This window comes from Manis javanica, chromosome 17 (genome assembly GCF_040802235.1).
Source record: "Manis javanica isolate MJ-LG chromosome 17, MJ_LKY, whole genome shotgun sequence".
NCBI lineage: Eukaryota > Metazoa > Chordata > Mammalia > Pholidota > Manidae > Manis > Manis javanica.
Genome location: NC_133172.1, coordinates 64,408,560 through 64,427,000, shown reverse-complemented (window position 1 = coordinate 64,427,000; position 18,441 = coordinate 64,408,560). Strand labels below are relative to the sequence as shown.

The window sequence follows — 18,441 nt, the reverse complement described above, 5'->3', positions numbered from 1 at the left end:
CCAAATTAACTGAGAATCCTGCATTTGCTCTGGCACCCTACGCCTAGGTGTAAGGTCATCCCCTAGACCCTGAGTGCCCTCTGCATGCTAGGCGGAGGGCACAGGAAGGATTAAGACTTCTCCACTTCAGGGCTGAGAATATGCCCAGGCCCGGTTGCCCCCAGCCCTTCACACTGGCTGAAATAGACAGGTGGGCTAAGGGAAAAACATCCAAAGAGGTGGCTGGCCCAAAATGCCGCCCAGTAGGACCATCCACACTGGATAGTGCCCAGGCTGACCAGAGCCCTCCTAGGAGGTTCTGTGGGACTGAGCATCTGCTGAGCGGCTTCTCCCGCTCTCTCATGGCCATGCATCCCCACAGAGACTCCCCTCACTCATAAGAACAGACGCATGTGAGAGCTAGCACATATGGTCCTTATTATGGGCCGTGTGCTACTCTAGATACTTGCCATGTATGTTCCTGTTTTCTGTTACTGCATAACAACCAGGTGGCATGAAGCAGCAGCCATTTCATCATGCCAAGGATGTTGTGGGTCAGGAATTCATGTAGGGCACAGGACTGGCTCCACAATGTCTGCAGTATAGGGTGAGGAGCAGATACAATCAAGGGAAACAGGAGAGAACTGAATTGCTCCTCATAAGAAAGGGCAACCAAAGACCCATGGGGGCGAACCAGCTGAAGAGGGGCTGGGAAAGGAGACCCCACCCCCAGGAGAGGAGCGGCAGGGATGTGCTGGGGTGGGCGTGCAAGCTCCTGCCCCCGCACCTGCCCACGTCCCCACCACCACGGTCTGCACCTCTCACTGCTGGAGGTAGACTGCAGGTCTGGGTGGACAAGGAACAGAGGGATTGGCCTTGAAGACCACTGCACAAAGACAGGGAGGCCAAGGGGCCAGGTTCATCTGAATGACGTGAGCAAAGATGAAGTTCTTGTGGATGCAGGAGCTCAGGAGGGGAGTTTGTTTTTGGACCACTTTAGGCAAAGTGGAGAGAGAGGTACACAGCCTTGGGCCAGACCCCAGCTCTGCCTCTTGCCAGCTGGCACATGTCCTCACTTCTCCAAGCCTCTTTTTCTTTGCCTATAAAATGTGGACAGTGATGATGGTACCTCACAGCATCACCGGGGTTTCATCAGAGGGCCAGGGAAAACAGAGAACTTAGCATGACATCTGTGGGTGTCAGGAGCCAGGCGGACTTTTTCAACACTGCAAAGACTCTCAACTCTTTCTGGCTATGGAACCCTTTGAGCACCAGAGCTGTGGCCAGCCCCCTACTCCACCCCGCTGTGTGGAGGCCAGCTGCCCCTGGATCCCCCAGGGATGCGGATGGTGAGGACCCAGGACCCAGCTGCCGGGGCCCACGCACCACGTGGCCTCCTCAGTCATGCATGCCATGACTCAGCCGCCCTGTGGGTGAGGTGGGGTAGCACAGGGCTCGTGGTGGTGAACACAGCCAGCCTGGTGCAAAGCAGGCACCAGTTCCTGGCATTTGCTTTCCACTTGCTCAGAGCACACCAAAGGTGGGAGTGCCTCAGGGCCAGAGTCCCCCCAGCCCACTTCAGCTGCACTAACACCCGCATGAAGTGCGGAAGTGACTTTCATGTCCCACAAGTAGTTAAGCTTGGCAAATACCCGTTGGCCTCAGGGGGTGGGGTGAGGGAAGGCAGACTGGGGAGGGGTCTGGGCCCAGCCATGCTCCGCGTAGGCTCATGGTAGGATGGCAGGTGAGGCCTCCCTGGGTCTCTGCTTCATTCTAGGCAGGTCCGCTCCTTCCAGGGGCCCTGCAGCCACAGGAAATGACCGCCAGGGGGCACATGGGGCCCACACACTGTTCCCGACCCGCCAGTGAGGGAAGGCCCAGGGCTCAGCCCCCCAACATGCCACATTGTCATGGGGACCAGTCAAGGCCCCCATTCCTACCTCCAGTGTGGGTCTTGGGCTGCCTGCCTCTAATGTACAGCACACAGATAAGCCAGAGGAAAGCTCTGGACTGTGGTCACCCTACAGGAGTCTAGGGATTGTTCCCAAGTCACAGGAGAGCCATGCCTGGGGTTCTGGATGAGGCTTCAACCAGGCTTGGCCCATTCCTGCTCTGGCCCCACTTCCAGGACACCTGCAGGTCCAGGCACAGCCCTGTTTCAGCCACCAGCCTGGGAGTAATGACCCTTTTCCCTGCCCCGACCTGGCCCTCCCCATCCACCCCTCCCCATTCTTCTGGACCCAAACTTTAGAATAAAAAGAAATATCCAGCACCAGGCAGGGTATCTGACAGCAATAAATTTATTAAGTATTCCCCTCAAAATATAAACACAAACCAGTAAAAAAACAAAACAAACCTAAGACATCGGGCCTGGAGCTATCAATAGAGACAAACGAGTAACACGAGGAAGGCAAAGACTATCGCAGGAAGACAGAGCGGGGCGGACTCCCGCGGGGCGGGGATGCCGGAGGGACAGACCGGGGGCTCTGGGCGGTGCGGCTGGGGGCGGCGCCGGCGGCTACGCGGCTGGGCTGTGAGCCGGCCCCACCCCTCCACCTGCCTCACTTGGGGCCCTGGGCCTCGGACTCCTCCTCGTCGTCTTCATACATCTCGCCCTCCTCCTCGGCCGTGGCGTCCTGGTACTGCTGGTACTCGGACACCAGGTCGTTCATGTTGCTCTCGGCCTCGGTGAACTCCATCTCGTCCATGCCCTCGCCAGTGTACCAGTGCAGGAAGGCCTTGCGCCGGAACATGGCCGTGAACTGCTCCGAGATGCGCTTGAACAGCTCCTGGATGGCCGTGCTGTTGCCGATGAAGGTGGAAGACATCTTGAGCCCACGGGGCGGGATGTCGCACACAGCCACCTTCACGTTGTTGGGGATCCACTCCACGAAGTAGCTGCTGTTCTTGCTCTGGATGGCCAGCATCTGCTCGTCCACCTCCTTCATGGACATGCGCCCACGGAAGACGGTGGCCACAGTCAGGTAGCGGCCATGGCGGGGGTCGCAGGCGGCCATCATGTTCTTGGCGTCGAACATCTGCTGAGTGAGCTCGGGCACCGTCAGGGCGCGGTACTGCTGGCTGCCCCGGGCGGTGAGTGGGGCAAAGCCGGGCATGAAGAAGTGCAGGCGGGGGAAGGGAACCATGTTCACAGCCAGCTTGCGCAGGTCGGCGTTGAGCTGGCCGGGGAAGCGGAGGGAAGTGGTGACACCGCTCATGGTGGCCGAAACCAGGTGGTTGAGGTCCCCGTAGGTGGGCGTGGCCAGCTTGAGGGTGCGGAAGCAGATGTCGTAGAGCGCCTCGTTGTCAATGCAGTAGGTCTCGTCGGTGTTCTCCACCAGCTGGTGGATGGACAGGGTGGCGTTGTAGGGCTCCACCACCGTGTCGGACACCTTGGGCGAGGGCACCACGCTGAAGGTGTTCATGATGCGGTCGGGGTACTCCTCGCGCACCTTGCTGATGAGCAGCGTGCCCATCCCTGACCCGGTGCCCCCGCCCAGCGAGTGGGTCAGCTGGAAGCCCTGCAGGCAGTCGCAATTCTCACACTCCTTGCGCACCACGTCCAGGACCGAGTCCACCAGCTCGGCGCCCTCCGTATAGTGGCCCTTGGCCCAGTTGTTGCCAGCCCCACTCTGACCTGCAGACAGGGCGGATAGACAGACCGTCAGACCTCCAGTGCCTGCTCCCATCTATGAAGTAAGGGTGCCCCCAGCTTCTCACTCCAGGCTCCCCACATCAGCTATGCTGCGTTGGAGACCCACCTATCTGGTGCCCAGTGTTAAGTGCTCTGGACAGGCACTGAGAACCTGGAGTGGCCTCTGCCTTAAGGCCATCCTGGGTGAGTCCATCCCCTCCAGCCCACCTCCACCCTCTGTCCAGCCCTGCCGGAAGCATGAACTGCAGCCTCTCGAATCCCTTGCAGCTCAGGGTCTGGGTGTGGATCGATGCGCACGGCCGGGGTTCTGAGCTCCGGAAGGCAGAGGCCGGATGCAGCCCTCTTCTTCTTGCTGAGCCAAGCCCTGCAGTCCTGCCGTCGGAGTGGCTGTGCTCCCGCAGAGCCAGTCCTCCAGAAACCCCAACTTCTGTCCCACCAGCTGACAATCCTGTTATCTTAATTCTTTTATATGTCACTCATACTGAAATACACGTGTGGTTTCTATTTACTGCACAGAACCCTGTGGGTCTCTTGCCAACTGCCCGCTGGGGAGATCAGCTCTGCTCTGCCAGACGGCGGCGAGGGGCAACCTTGCTCTTGTTTCTGCTGTTCTGGATCTGCCTGTGATGGGATCTGCCGTCAGGGTGTGGTACAGTGGGGCCTTACCGAAGATGAAGTTGTCGGGCCTGAAGAGGTGCCCAAAGGCCCCTGACCGGACGCTGTCCATGGTTCCAGGCTCCAGGTCCACCAGGATGGCCCGAGGTACATACTTGTGAGCTGAGGGGACAGGGCTGGGTTATGTGGGTGACAGAGGCTCAGACACCCCTCCTCTCTAAACCCTGCCCTGGCCTGCCAGCCTTCTGCTCTAGCTATTAAGAACTCAGACTCGGGTCAAAGAGGCTAGAACTACATCAAAATGGGGATCACACTCAGCGCCATGGACAGACAGGACCAGAACCCGCGCCTACCTGGGCCGGCTAGCACTTCACCAGTTCACTGTGGGCATCATTTTACACAGGTTGCTCAACAGCTCCTGCTGGAGCCCCCTTACAGTTGATCCCTGCTTGGGTCCCTCCCGTGGACCTCTGAGGGGGCCTTCAGGACTCTGCCAAGCCCTGTCCATTCCTCTGGGCTGTGCATACGGGTACGGGTAGTGGGCTCTAGGGCGGGGCCTGGTTGTCTCCTGGCCATTAAACATGTTTGATGGCAGTCACTGGGATTCCTTGTCTTTATTCTGTGAGTCTTTGGTCTATAACTGCCAGCCAACCAATAGGTGGGTAGAGATGCTGGGATCCAGCAGTCAAAGTGCCCTCCCTCCCCTCCCTCCAGGTCAAGGATGGGGAGCTGGGGACTCACAAGACGCCTCGTTGTAGTAGACACTGATACGCTCCAACTGCAGGTCTGAGTCTCCAACATAGTTGCCACTGGGGTCTATACCGTGCTCATCGCTGATGACCTCCCAGAACTGGGGGGAAAGGAGGGAAAGACCATGGTGAGGGGTGACTTTGCTTTTTTCTATTGATCTGCTTGTGATGGGGTCTGTCACCAGAGTGTGGGACAGTGGAACCTTACTGAAGATGAAGTGGTCAGGCCTGAAGAAGTGCCCAAATGCCCTTTCCCTCCCATGGCCTTGTAGTCCTAGGTGTAAAATTAGGGGCTTGGACCCAAAGCCGGCATTAGCTCCTCTGAGTGACTTCAGAAAAGAGCCCCACACTCTGTCATCTGTCAGAAAATTGTTGCAATAAACATGCACATCCAAAGCGACCAGGACCCCAGGCTGGTTCAGGGCTCAGCAGACACAGACCCAGTTCTGCACTTGCTGATCAGGGGCCTTGGACAAGCCACTTCTCCATGAGGGGTTGGTAATAAATTCCCTCTTGGGGTAGTTTCCATTATTCCCTTTCTTCAGATGAGGAAACTGAGGCACAGAGATGGTAAAGAGCTGCCCACAGTAACTGACAGATAGAATCCAGGATATGCGTGCCCCTCAGTGTCAGGGTCTGCCTCAGCCAACAAGAACCACAGGGGCCCAAGTGGGAAAAGACTTGCCTGGGGTTGCCCAGCCTGTCCTCAGAGCCAGCACAGGCTCAGCGCCCAGGACTTGCTCTCCGCACTGCCTGTGCCTTCCCGCCCTGCTCCCACTTGGGCAGGACCCACAGTGCTTCTCAAACTCTGCTCCCACTGTGGAGGGCAGGAGAGCCCAGAGCAGGGCTGAGACTTAGGAACTGGCCTTCCCCTTCCCAAATGTCTAACCTTGGCCAGGCCCCGAAGACTCTCTGTGCCATGGGGACCACATCTGTTCAGTGTGCCTGATGATGAAAACAGGTCTTTGTGGGAATAAAGCAAGTTAATCATGTGAAGCCTGTCAACAGGCAAGATGGATGCTGAGTGCTGTGGGATTATTAGCACATATGTATGCAATGAAGACACAACCCTTGGGTGCAGGCTGCACTGAACTCTGCCCCCCAGTCCCCCAGGGCACTCCCAGGCTGGCAGGGAGCAGTCAGCCCACAGAGGCAAGGTCACTGGTCACATGCTACGACTGACTTCCCAGCACCTTCTTTGCTACTCAGGGTCGCGGTGACTTCAGAAGATGAACGTGTGTGGAGACCTCGAGGAGGAGGCCTCTGCGTGTGAACCATGTACTGGAGAAAAGACTGCTCGGTGAAGCAGCTAGAAACCAGCTTGCACGTGCCGATCTGTATACGGCCGTCTCTGAGGCACACAGAACCTGCTCCAGGCAGCTCTGACTGGGAATATGGTCCCCGGCTGGGGGAGAAATTCCTTTTCCCTTGCTTCTTGTAGAATTCTTTGTCACACACACATGTTAACTTCTCAAAAAAAAAGATTAAAAAATAAATTCAACTGGTAAGTATGAACAGTGTCACTATTATAAACTGCACAGAATAGTCTTGGCAGCTCACCCAGAAAGACTATTAGGGACCATCTCTCAGTGAGGGTGGCGGCTGGGTGGACTTCTTCCCTCCCTTGTGCATTTTTGTCATCATCAAGTTTCCTTTTTGCATTAAGTGTGTATTGATTTAGAATAAGAAAAAATAAACACACAGAAATGTGACTGAGGCATTCAGGGCCTGAACAGAGCTTCCTACCACTCCTCGGCTCCCCTCGCCCTCCTTAGCCCTGAGGCTGTCTGAGCGCTTGGACTAGGGGCCTTGGTCCCCGCAGCCCTGGGACACCCAGAGCCCTTGGCTTCAGGGACACCCACAGCCCCTGTAGAGGAGGGATGAGCTCGGGACAGTAAGTGTGAGGCCAGGGGAGTGACTCAGCAGTGGTGCCATCAACGCATCTATAGAAAGTATGGCCTCCTGGGGGAACAATGGACCAGGGTGAGGGCAGATCCCAGCACCAGCCAGTATGTTCCGGTGACTTCACCACTCAGGACTTCAGTTTTCTCATCTGCAAAGTGGACACGTTATTGGTACCTACACCAAGTGGTTAGTGAAAGGCCTGACACTTAAAAGCATTCAACAAATGTCTGCTTCGGTGAGTTAAGAAGCCTTAGATGCTATTTAAGTTTGTGAAGCCACATGCATGGGTAACAAATAAAAATAAAAGGTAATTTTTAAAAATCACTATACTTCGGAATACTGTGATGCAGTAAAAGATCATTATTGATATAAGCAGCTCTCCAAGACACGTCCTTGAAGCTTGAAGAGGCACATTGCACAATGATATGTATAGTAAAAAAGGAAACCTCACAGTAGATGCTGTATTTTTCTACAGTGATGCATAGGTGCTCATGCACAGGTAACAGACTGGAAAAATGGAAAACAAGCTTGTCCCACTTGAAGGAGGGGTGAACTGGTTAACGAGAAACTTTAGCCTTATCTGCAACGTTTCAGTTTTTAAGGAGAATATATTAATGCCTTTGTAATTAAAAACAAATAAAAATTGTAATGTAAAATTAACGAACAGCTTATTATTGAAATATATTATGTAACATTTAATAAGCGATAAAGTGCAATTTCGCCAATTAAGTAATTGTGATTATCACTACAGATGAGACAACTGCCAGATGGCCGTGGGCCCACACCAGGTCTCCTATTTCAGACCCCACGGCGGCGTTTGCAGGGATGGTCCCAGTCCTGCGCCCTCGGCGCTGTCCAGGGTGCTGACCCCTTTCCGTGCCGCGCTCCGGAGCGGGTAAGTGGCCCCCCAGATGGAGGGCTGGAAACATCAGGGGCGCTGCGCCCTGGCAGGACCCCATGCCTTTTCCCACCGGCGCACAGCCAGCACCACCCAGACCCAGGAGGGGCTGGGAGAGGGGGCGGATTCGAGGTAACCAGGAATCCCTCCTCCCATCGGCAGTCAGGGCCAAGGCCCCACCCCTCCGAGGCCCCGCCCAGCGGCCGGGAGGCGGGGGGCGCAGACAAAGGCTCCAGGGGTGCCCTGCCCCACTAGGGGCGGGGAATGGAAGGGGGGTGTCCTCGGACGCATTCCCCCGTTGTGGGGATTCGGGAGACCCTTGCCCATCCTGACGTACCAATTCACCCCTAGACTCAAACTCCCTCCCTGTCCCTCCGGGGCAGGTGCCTCAACATCACCGAACCTCGTTCTCTTTGGGGGAAGGGCGATGCCTGCTCCCGCCTCATCCCTGGGAGGTGATGTGCAGAATGCATGCACCCAGCAGAACAGTGCCTAACACGTAGTGGTCATTGTCCCGAGTCGTCAATGCCATCGTGCCACCTCTGAGCAGAGGCGTGCTCTCTCCCCAGCCCCGGATCGCCCAACCCTCCCTACATCCCTCACAACCAGGCCCCGCCCTAAAGCCCACTACCTATACCACTGAGCCAGGCAAGGACCCCAAAAGGGAAAGCAGCCTCTCTGCCCATCCCAGTCATCTGTTGCTGGTGATGGACAGGAAAAGTCTGCTCTTCCCTCACCAGGGTGCCCACAACAGCATGGGAGTGGGACACTGAGATGGTCAAGGTGCATGGGTAGGGCAGAGGCCAGCACCGGCGGGGCAGGCAAAATCCCCACCCGTGCCTGGCCCAGGGGCTTTGCTTTCTTCGGGTTTGCCCTCTGGAGACTTTCCAGGGCAGCGTGCTGTAAAGAAGCTGCTCGACGGCGTCCACCCTTGGGTCACGGTAGAGGCCACCGATGGAAAAGGGAAGAAACATTCCTTCCACCCAAAATACACCTCTCCCGTTTGAACTGTTAGAAAGGATCAGATAATAATTTTTAAAAACAAACATAACTTAAGAAAATCAACCCAAAAGGGAAAAAAAAGTAATGCGCAAACCCGAGGGCCACAGACCTGAGAGGCAGGAGAACAATGTCTGCTGAGGACACTGTTCCGCACTCAGGCCTCCGCCTCTGCCTTGCCCGCCCCTCACTGAGCCGCGGCCTGGGTGCGGACCAGCCTTCGCCCGACATAGGAGCGGGCATCACTGGATCACCATTCATTCCCGCGGGCACAGGCGGACTCGGGGCCGTCCTCCCTCCCTGCAGTGACCCGCGACCCTCCTAGCAGCAGATGCTCAGGACTGCCCGGGCCCCCGAGACCACGTTAATGAGCCCTTGGCCCCTCCCACCGGGCCGGGGCAGCTGTCGGTGACTGCCCCAGGAGCCCGGATTTGATTTGAAGCCGTCGACCCCCAGGCCTGCCCCTCCCCTACACCCTTCCTCGGGTAGGCACAGCGTCTGCTGGGATCAGGGAGTTTCCCGCTGCTACCCCCGCTCGCCCCGCCCCCGCCCCGCATCCCAGGCACCTCCACCCCAGAGCCCAAGTTGCAATTTACAATTCAGCCACGTGGCCGCACCAGCCCTGTGGTAATTAGGTTTTTGTTCTTGCCTGGTTTCCATGGCAACATCCTCCAGAGGCCGCCTTTCCTCGGCCCCTTCCCCTCCAGGACCTGTCTCCTCCCACCGACTCCGACAGGAAAAAAGCTCGCACCCGTCCCCTCCCTGGGTCACTGGCCTTGGTCCTGACAAAGCCACCCCTTCCCACGTTGTTCCGAGCGGACCCCCGGGCCAGCAGGCCCCACCCACCCAGTCCAAGCCCCGCGCTGGACGTCTGAGGGACGGAGAGCCGGAGGCAGCGTGTGACCTTAGGAAAGGACAACCTCCCAGACTTGGGGACATGACCTCTGTCTCCTGGGTACGCGTGGGAACTGCATTCAGTCCCAACATCTGTGAGGTGGGCTAACAATGGGGATGCGGTGATGCGCGTCTCCACCCGAGTCCGGCTTTGTTCCCACAGTCCAACCCCAGAATCGGCAGACCTTGTGTGGACGACGTCCAACCACGGGGGTGGCTGCCCAGGCGGGGCCACGCTGAGGGACAGTCCAGTCCTGGACCAAGGTCACCCCGTGTCCGGGCCCAACCCCTCCCCCAACAAAGGGACAGGGTGGGGCCAAGAAACCAAAGGTTGTCAGATCCTGTCCCCGGGGAATCACGATGGATTCGAGGGCGGTGCCCTACCCAAAATGCCCACCGGCCCCATCTCGATCAAGGCTGAGCTGCGACCCCAACGACGAGGGCCACGGCCAACAGGGCCCCAGCTGCATCGCCGCGCTGCGCACCCCGCCCGAGGCTACCGAGCAGGGGCAGAAGGCGGCGGCACGGCGCGGGCAGGGCGGGGACCCAGGGGGACCCCTTTGTTCTCTGCTTGAAGAGCGAGCGTGGCTCCGGGTGCGGCTCTCCGCTTCCCTCCCCCGGGGGCGCGCGGCCTCACCTTGGCCCCGATCTGGTTGCCGCACTGGCCGGCCTGGATGTGCACGATCTCCCTCATGCTCGGGCGTGGGGCGGCGGCTGCGGGACGCGCGCGGACGGCGGGCTGGCTGCGGAGAGTCGGCCGCCCCGCCGCCCGCACTTATAGGTCGAGCCCCGCCCGCCGCGCCCGGGCGGCGTCTCCGCGTGGCCAATCGGGGCGCCGCCGCCAATGCGGCACCGGCCTGCAGCCTCGGCCCCGGGCCCCGCGCCGCAGAAGGAGGGGGCTGGTTCCGGGGGGACAATGGGAGCCCCCTTGGCCTCGGGCCCCGCCCCGTAGCTTTGCACAGAGGGTCTTTCTTTGCAAACCTGTTTTGGGACCCACCCCCATATGCCCACCCCGAAGGGCCGAGATGGACGCCTCCCACCCCGCGTCTTTGGCATGAAGGGACAGACAAGGTACTCCGGACTCCGCTGGATCCTTAGGGGTGGGGGCGCAGGAAAAGGCTGAGCTGCTGAACGCTGGAGAAGGAAGCAGGGCAGGGCTCAGAAACGTCTGCGTAGAGCGGCTGTGAGGGAGGGAGGGAGGGCGGTGGCAGGTTCCAGAGGCACTGGAGCGTCACTGTCCTCTGCAGTGGGGGTGCCACCTGCGCCGCCTACCCGGGGGGCTGCCATGAGATTCCAGATGGACCCTGCCTGTGGATGTGGGGATGCTTTCGGCCCCACGAGTCACGCCACCAAGCCGTAGCTGCTGCTCAGGAATACTGGTGTCAGGAGTGGTCATAAGGACACAAGTCAGCCGAGGGATCTATAGGGCAGGGGATGGCGGGCGGTGGCTTCCGTCTGACTCGCTCCCTGATGTCACCTGGACCCCTGGACCCCTGGACCCTTGGTTCCAGTGAGGCCAACGAAACATGGAGGGGGGTGGCTATGTGGGGAGTATGTGCATCAGGGGCAAACTGAGACAGAGTCCTCGTTTCAGAGGAGAAAGGAGGGTGTGAAGTGGACACGGAGCACAAACCTTGCATTACACATACATATACCACTGGCTTAATGTTCTCCTGGGGTCAGACATGACAAAGGAGTCATCTCATAACAGGTCCTTCTGATGATTCAGTAACAAACCCTTCAGGAAGGACCTCAGCCACAGTGCGTGGACGTCCTACAAGCAGCAGATCGAGCAGACCACGGGTGCCTTTGTCCAGGCTGTGTCCCCAGGGGTGTGCTGTCGTGCCTTGTATGTGCCCCTCTCTTTCCCTTCCTGAAGCTCCCCAGTTTGACAAGTCTAGAAATGGATCTTTTGTTCTCAGGAGACACCCCTCCCCCACAATATGTCCATGATGTGGCTTTCTGTGGTTGGCTTCTGGCCACCTGGAGCCCCTCCCAGTCCCTGGTCAGGGGGGCCCTTGCTGAGCATTTTGCTTTTCCCAGGACTCGGCTGTGCCTCTCTGAGCAAAAAAAGAAACTTTGCAGCATCCTGTCGGCCAGGACCCATCACCCATCTGCCCTGCCTCCCTGCAGGCTGGCACTGGGCCAGGCTAGCTCCCCTTCCATCCCCAGAGGGCTTTGGTGCCAGGTTCAAGGCTGACTCACTGTCTTGTCTCCCAGCAAAGGCTGGCCCTGCTGGGAACCAGCTCCCAGCTCCGTGGCTGGCAGTCAGGGCTAGAGCTGCCAGCGTGGGTGGGGACTGGCAGGGACAGAGCTGGGGTGGCTGGTCAGGGGGCTGCAAGGGCTGCAGGCATTACTAGCCTGCCTGTGAGCTAGCTGGTACCATCACCGTTGCCTCCACTGAGACTGTGCCAGGAAGGGGCTTGACTATGCTCAGTGTCTGTGGGGGATACCAGGTGGGCTCCTCAGGAAGAAGCCCAGGATTGCAGCAGAGGGAGGACCCAAGGGCTCCCAAACCAGGCCACATGGTGCGCCCCAGATGCTTACTCTCCGGTACTTGGACACTCCCTGCAGTCCTTGGGCAGCCTCACCCCACTGTGGGAGGCCTTGCTTCAAACACCTCCCGGAGCTGGCTGAGCTCTGACCCCGCTTCCAGGAGGGCAGTGCTAGAGAAAGCAGCCCCCAGCACCCCCTGCACCAGGGGCCCCTGGGGCACCTCAGAGCAGACATGGAGGAGGGGCTGCAGGACCAAAAGAGGGGCGCACGCTTCGTCCAAGTCACGAGTGGGTCACGGTGGCCCAGCTTCTGCTGCAGCTGAGGGCAGGCTGGACAATGTGCCAGTCTCATCATCACGGAGGTGACCTGGTCAGGGGCAGCTGCTGCTCCTAACTCTTGCTGCTCTGGGCTAGAGTTTGCACCATGGAGAGAGAGCAAAGGTGCAGGATCAGAGTGGGTGCACTTTGGGTCTCCATGCTTTCCCCTTGGGCAAAGCCTCGGGCACTGGGGATCCTCTGGGGCTGTGGTTTCTTCACCTAGGCAGGCCAGCCATGGTTTCGGGGACTTACATCTCCCTGCTCATCCCTCACACTCCATCCTTTCCCCCTTCCTCTGCTCTCAAGCTTCAAGCAGCTTCTGGAAGAAACCAAGGCAGATGACAATGAGGCTGTATTGAGCATTTATTACCAGACCACTTCCTGGCCCTGAGACCCTGGGCACTGGCCGCTGATTCAGACCCACAGCCTCTGCCTTGAAAACAGGCATTGGCTGGCACCATCTGCTGGGTGCACACAGATGGGCTGAGTGCCCAGCTCTCCCTCCCACAGAGCCTTAGGAGGTATCAGCTCCACCCTCCCACTGTGACTCCTGCAATCATGGTCCTGCTCGATGCAGATTATTTCCTTCTGAGCAGCCCTGCAAGGCCAGGTCTTGATGGTCAGTCCTTTCTCCAGAGGCCCTCCCTGGGAACAGCACTCCTGAGGACTCTTGCTGCCAACACAGACTTCACATCCCAGTGGGCAGAGGCACAAACCTCAGAGCTGGCAGCAAAGGAGGATGAGGGTGGGTCCATGGAGCTGCAGTGGGCAGCACGTCTGCCGTGACCCACCATCTCTTCAGCCTCCTGCATTCCCCACACCTCCTCCTGGAGATTCCTTATTCCTCTCTGGTCCTAGAGGGCCTGTGTGTCCACACCTCCAGATGCTGTCAGCCTGTCCTATCTGGCACACAGGAATTGGGCCACATGATGTCACCACTTCCCTCTGCCCAGCAGCCTGGCTTTGGGCCTGCAGGCCCCCTCCCCTCACCAAGAGCACAGCAGCACATCTTGGAGTGTCTTTCGCAGTTCTTGGCTGCGGAAAGCATAGATGAGGGGGTTGACGATGGAGTTGCATATGATGAGGGTGAGGAAGAGGTTGAAGTTCTTGAAGATGCAGCTGCAAGTGGGGTGCTGAGGGCACAGGACGATGAGCAGGAGGTGCAGGAAGAAGGGGCCCCAGCAGAGGAAGAAAATGCCCAGTAGGATGGTGAGGGTGGCGGCCCCCTTGAGGCTAAAGCCCTGGTTAATGGGACGCTGCCTCTTGTGGAGCTGGGCAATGCCCCGGGCGTGCTGGCATGCACGGGTGAGCATGTGGGCGTAGAGCACGACCAGGAGCACCAGCATGGCCAGAAAGAAGCTGACCAGACAAAGCAGGGTGGCCTTGTGGCGGCCATAGGCAGTGAAAAGCATGCTGGAGATGGCACTGGCCACCCAGATGGTTGAGATGGCTCGCCACGCCCGTGGCAGAGTCACGATGCTGTGGTATCGCAGTGCATAGAAGATGGAGAGATAGCGGTCCACGGCGATGGCAGCCAGGAAGCACAGGCTGGACACCATGGAGCCACAGATGAGCCCGTCGATTATGTCCTCCAGCTGCTGCACCACAGCGGCCCTGGTGGCCAGAGCGCCCGCCTCCAGCAGCAGCATGACAGCAGCCTCCAGCACGTAGCTCCCACTCACCAGCAGGTCAGACACAGCCAGGCAGCAGATGAAGCAGTGCATGGGTGAGTGCAGGTTGCGGTTCTTGGCAATGGCGGCCACCACCAGCACGTTCTCCACCAGGCTCACCAGCCCCAGGCTGAGGAAAAGCCCATCGGGGACAGACGCCTCCAGACACTGAGGCCCAGTCTGGTTGGCAGGCAGCCCGAGGTGGGGGGTGGCAGGGGAGGTGGAGTTGAGGTCACCTAGCAGCCTCCTCTGGGGCTCCTGCACGGGCATGGTCCCACCAGGGAGCAGGAAAGGGTCCTTTCTAGGTGTTCCACTCAGCTCACGGTGCCGCTGCAAGTCTCCCATGGCCCCTAGGACCTCACACTTACCCTCTCCCTAGGTGGACAAACATCGGCCCTGGCACGGCCCAGCCAGAGAGGCCACTCTGCTCGGGAGTCTGGCGGCTACCCAGCCAGGGCCCCAGACTCCGCAGCGCCAGCCCCGATACCTCCAGGTCCCCAGACCTCCCCGCCTCTTCCTTGGTGTGTTTGCTCGGGTCCCGATGTTCCTATGCCTCTCGCTACTTCCTGGTCAGCTGGGCCTCCTGTGTCCTCAGGCCAGGGGTGGGCTAAGGTCCCGGGAGAGAATGGAGCCTTTCTTGGAATCTTTAAAGTCCTCCACTGAGCCCCTCCTCCTGGGGGTGGCCGCAGGATGGGTGTGCACCCGAAATTGCTCCCCAGCCCATCGCCAGGTGGTGCAGATGGCACCCAGGGCTGACCTGGCTCTGAGGGCCCCCGGGTTCCTGGGCACAGCTGCACGTCTCACCTTCTGGCTCAAAGCCACTGCAGTCTGGCCAGCCTCACCTGCTTAGCCAGCTGGAGCCAGCCTGGCCTCTGCTCCAGGAGTCTGCGTGCATGGGGTCTGCTCTGGACCGGTCCCAAGATCTCTAGCCTTCCTCCAGGCCCCTCTCAGACACTGCCAAGCTCCTTGAAGCCATCCTCAACCCTGCACCTGCCTGATGCATCTCTGCCTCAAGAATAGCCATTGGCTTTTGGCCATCCCCCCGACCCCAATCTGTAACTTCCCACCCCACGTTAGAGCTACCTGAAGGCAGCCTTGTGGCTTCCCAACCGGAAGGACACCACAGGCCCCGAGCCAGGAGGCACTTCAAGGGCGGACCTCTGTCTCCAGCCACGTGGTGTCCCATGCGAGCTGTGTGGAGGTCAGGAATAGCCCTACGGGCACTGTGCTCACTTCACTGGGGCACTCCCAGCACTTTCTCACAGAAGACAGCGTGTGTGGACCACAAACCGTCTTCTGAAGGCAGAGCTTAAAGGGAGCTCTTGAAAGCGTGTGTTATCTGTGATATTCCTGTTGGGAGTCTGTTCTCTAATCCACCAAGAGCCAGATGGCCTCTGACAGGCAGTGCCCGCACACCCACACACATGATCACAGTGCCCACTTAGGAATACGCACCTCTCCTGACACCTGCATCGCACACCTTACAAAGCTCTTTCCACCCTTTCGTGCTTTTTATTGAGTGCATCACACACAAAAGTACAGATTACGGATATGCAGGTTGATGAATGTCGCTAGCTGAACACAGCCTGGAGAGTAAATCAAAGGTCGGACTGACCCAGACCAACTGATCAATAAACTTGAAGGACCAGGGGCACCTTGGGCGGCCTCTTGCCCTGGGGGAGCCACACCCTGAGCAATGCTTAACTTTGCTGGTTCTGGAACCTCCCATGCAGAGACTGGGTTTGTACCTTCCTCTGCGCAGCAGAGACGCCCTCATAGCTGTGCATAGCGGCTGTTGATGAATAGACCACGTCGGGCAGCTCCCATCTTCCTATTAGTCTGCTGGAGTTCCCACCCCATCTTGGTGGATGCCACTCCTGTTTCCACTGGGCAGAGCCTAAGTGCGGGCCTGAGTGGTCAGAAGCACAGCTCTCCCTTTGGCAGATTTGGTCAAACCACCTTCCAAACTGGTGGACTGTACCGGTGCCTGACAGTGCAGGACCCCCGAGTCCTTGTGCGGAGGATGAGACACAGAGCTTGCCAAGCTCCGCGAGAACCAGGCCCAGGACTGCACGCTCCCTCCCACTCTCTCCTCCTGGTAGCAAGCCCCAGGAGCAAAGGGCCCCCACCCTGATCCCTGGCTGTGCTGGCACTGCCACCCGGAAGCCATCTCTGCCCCTGCCCCACAATTCCTGGGCCTCCCCCTGCAGCCTGTCTGTCCCCAGGAACCACCATCCAGGCCTCTCCCACCTCTGGAGGCACGGAGAGCCCACTGGGTGGGCAGTGCCTTGTCTCCTGCTCCAATGTCATCACGGTTCCAGGGTGTATTGCTGACTCCATAAACGAGGCCTCCGAGATGGACACACGTACCTCAGCCTCCCCATCCCAGCCTGGGACCTCAAAGGTGTGTGAACTAGCAACCCTCTTCCAAGCGCGGCCTCCTGATGCCCCATCTTGTTCTCCTCAGCTGTGCCTGTGGGGACTTTGTGGGAGGGAGAGAGCAGGTACAGCTGAGCTGGGAAAAGCCAACTGTGTCTTTGGTTATGGTCATGGCGTGAAGTCTAAGTGAAATCACAATGCTTAGGACAATTTTATCGACTGCCTCTAGTGACCTGGGGGAACTGAGGAACGGCTAGCAGGCAGGTGGCAGGGGTGCCCATCCCCTCGGCACGCATCACCCGGAGATGTGCCTGACCCCAATGTGAAGAGGCAGTGAGAACCAGAACCAACCACCAATTCCCTGGTGTCCACAGCGCCAGGCACACAGTAGGTCCACAACATGCATTCAGGGATAGAATGAGCTACATGGGGCATAAAACTTATCTCACTGCAGTCTGGGGGGCTGCCTGCATCCAGCCACATCAGGGAGGTGGGGTCACTGCCGGATCCCCAGGACCCAGGCTGGCACCGGCCCTGCCTCCTTCACGAAGGTCCCGAGTATCAGCCTGTAGGTGTTACCGTGTGCTCCTCCTGGGTCGTGTCACGGTGGGATCTCGGGGCCCGTCCCACAGCTGGATCACAGCGTCTTCGCTTGAAGTCTAAGTTTCAGCTTGAGGAGGGAGCGGCTTGTGTGCCCACCCTGTGGTGCCCACTCTCAAGACCCCAAGATGGAGTGATTTGGTTGGCAAAGGGCATTACCCTTTAGCAAAACTGCCCATCAGCACATGGCCTGGGAGGAGCCGTTTCACCCTTGCCTGGATACTGGGTGGCAAGCTGAGCCTTTGCTCTGGTGTGTAGGCATGGGGCCTGGCTGTCTTCCCGTCTGCTTTAGAAACATGCCACCAGCATGAACATAGACCCAGGCAGCACAGCTGAGCACTGGTGACTGGGAGGTGAGCAGTTCCATCTCTGCCTGGACCCCACCTTTCTCGTTTTGCACCCCTAGGATGACACTGGCTCTTCATTTTGTGGTCCATGAACTGCTAGTTTCAAGGTGGCTGCTGCAGCTCCAAACATCACATCCCCACTTGGATGTATTTAAGTCTGTAAGAGGCCTGTCATTTTTCAAGACATTTTCTGGGGAGAGGCCTCCCCAGAAGAACCCTAGCAAACTCCTGTTATACAGACTGAAGTCCACCACAGGGCCCCCCTCGTGGGGGATATGTGGACCCAGGGCTCAGATTACCTCAACCATAATCCCTCCCACTGGATCCAGTCATGGCACAGAGGAATGAGGAGTGGGTGAGAATACTGACAGCCATCATGGTGTCTGCTAGGCCTGTCCTCACCATGGATATTCAAAGCACAGAGGCTTCTGTTGACCCCAAAACAGACAGCCACCAGTTGGGAACTGCTGAGAGGGTGACCTCATAAGTCTCTCCGACAGCTGACTCGTCGATGACCAGGACATATCTGGGGCTTCCTGGGAGGCAGGGCAACAGGCCAGGTCTTGGGCAGACATTGACGGGAGGTGATGAGCCCACGACTCCCACCACACTGACCAGGACAGGAGCCCAGATCCCACTCTGGAGGACACAGGCAGCGCCTCCTCCTAACTGCTCATCTGCTGCCTCTCGGGGGTGGAAGTCAGGGCTGGCTCATGAACTCTGTGTCCTGGACCCTTCCAAGAGCCAAACAGGATTCTGAGTCATGGGCAGCCCTGTGTGGCTCTGAGTTGTCAAGTGTGCCCAGACTCACCCCAGGTGAGAAGCCCTCCCCTCGTGCCCTGTGCATCCTCATTTCTGCCACGTTCCCCAGAGCTGCCAGGATGACGTCCTTTCTGAAACCCTCTTCCCAGGCGTCCCCCAGCTCAGTGCTGCCAAGT

At 58.5% G+C, this 18,441-nt stretch overlaps 1 protein-coding gene across 1 annotated transcript; it reads right to left on the bottom strand.

The window, feature by feature from the left end:
* Nucleotides 1-2,261: 2,261 nt before the first annotated feature.
* LOC108398332 (tubulin beta-3 chain) lies at nucleotides 2,262-14,462 on the bottom strand. The gene is given in 6 exon segments (XM_036993935.2): nucleotides 2,262-3,616; nucleotides 4,301-4,411; nucleotides 4,991-5,099; nucleotides 10,332-10,398; nucleotides 10,400-10,453; nucleotides 13,498-14,462. Coding segments are annotated over 6 exon segments (2,367 nt in total). The 5' UTR covers nucleotides 14,448-14,462; the 3' UTR covers nucleotides 2,262-2,540.
* Nucleotides 14,463-18,441: the final 3,979 nt, after the last annotated feature.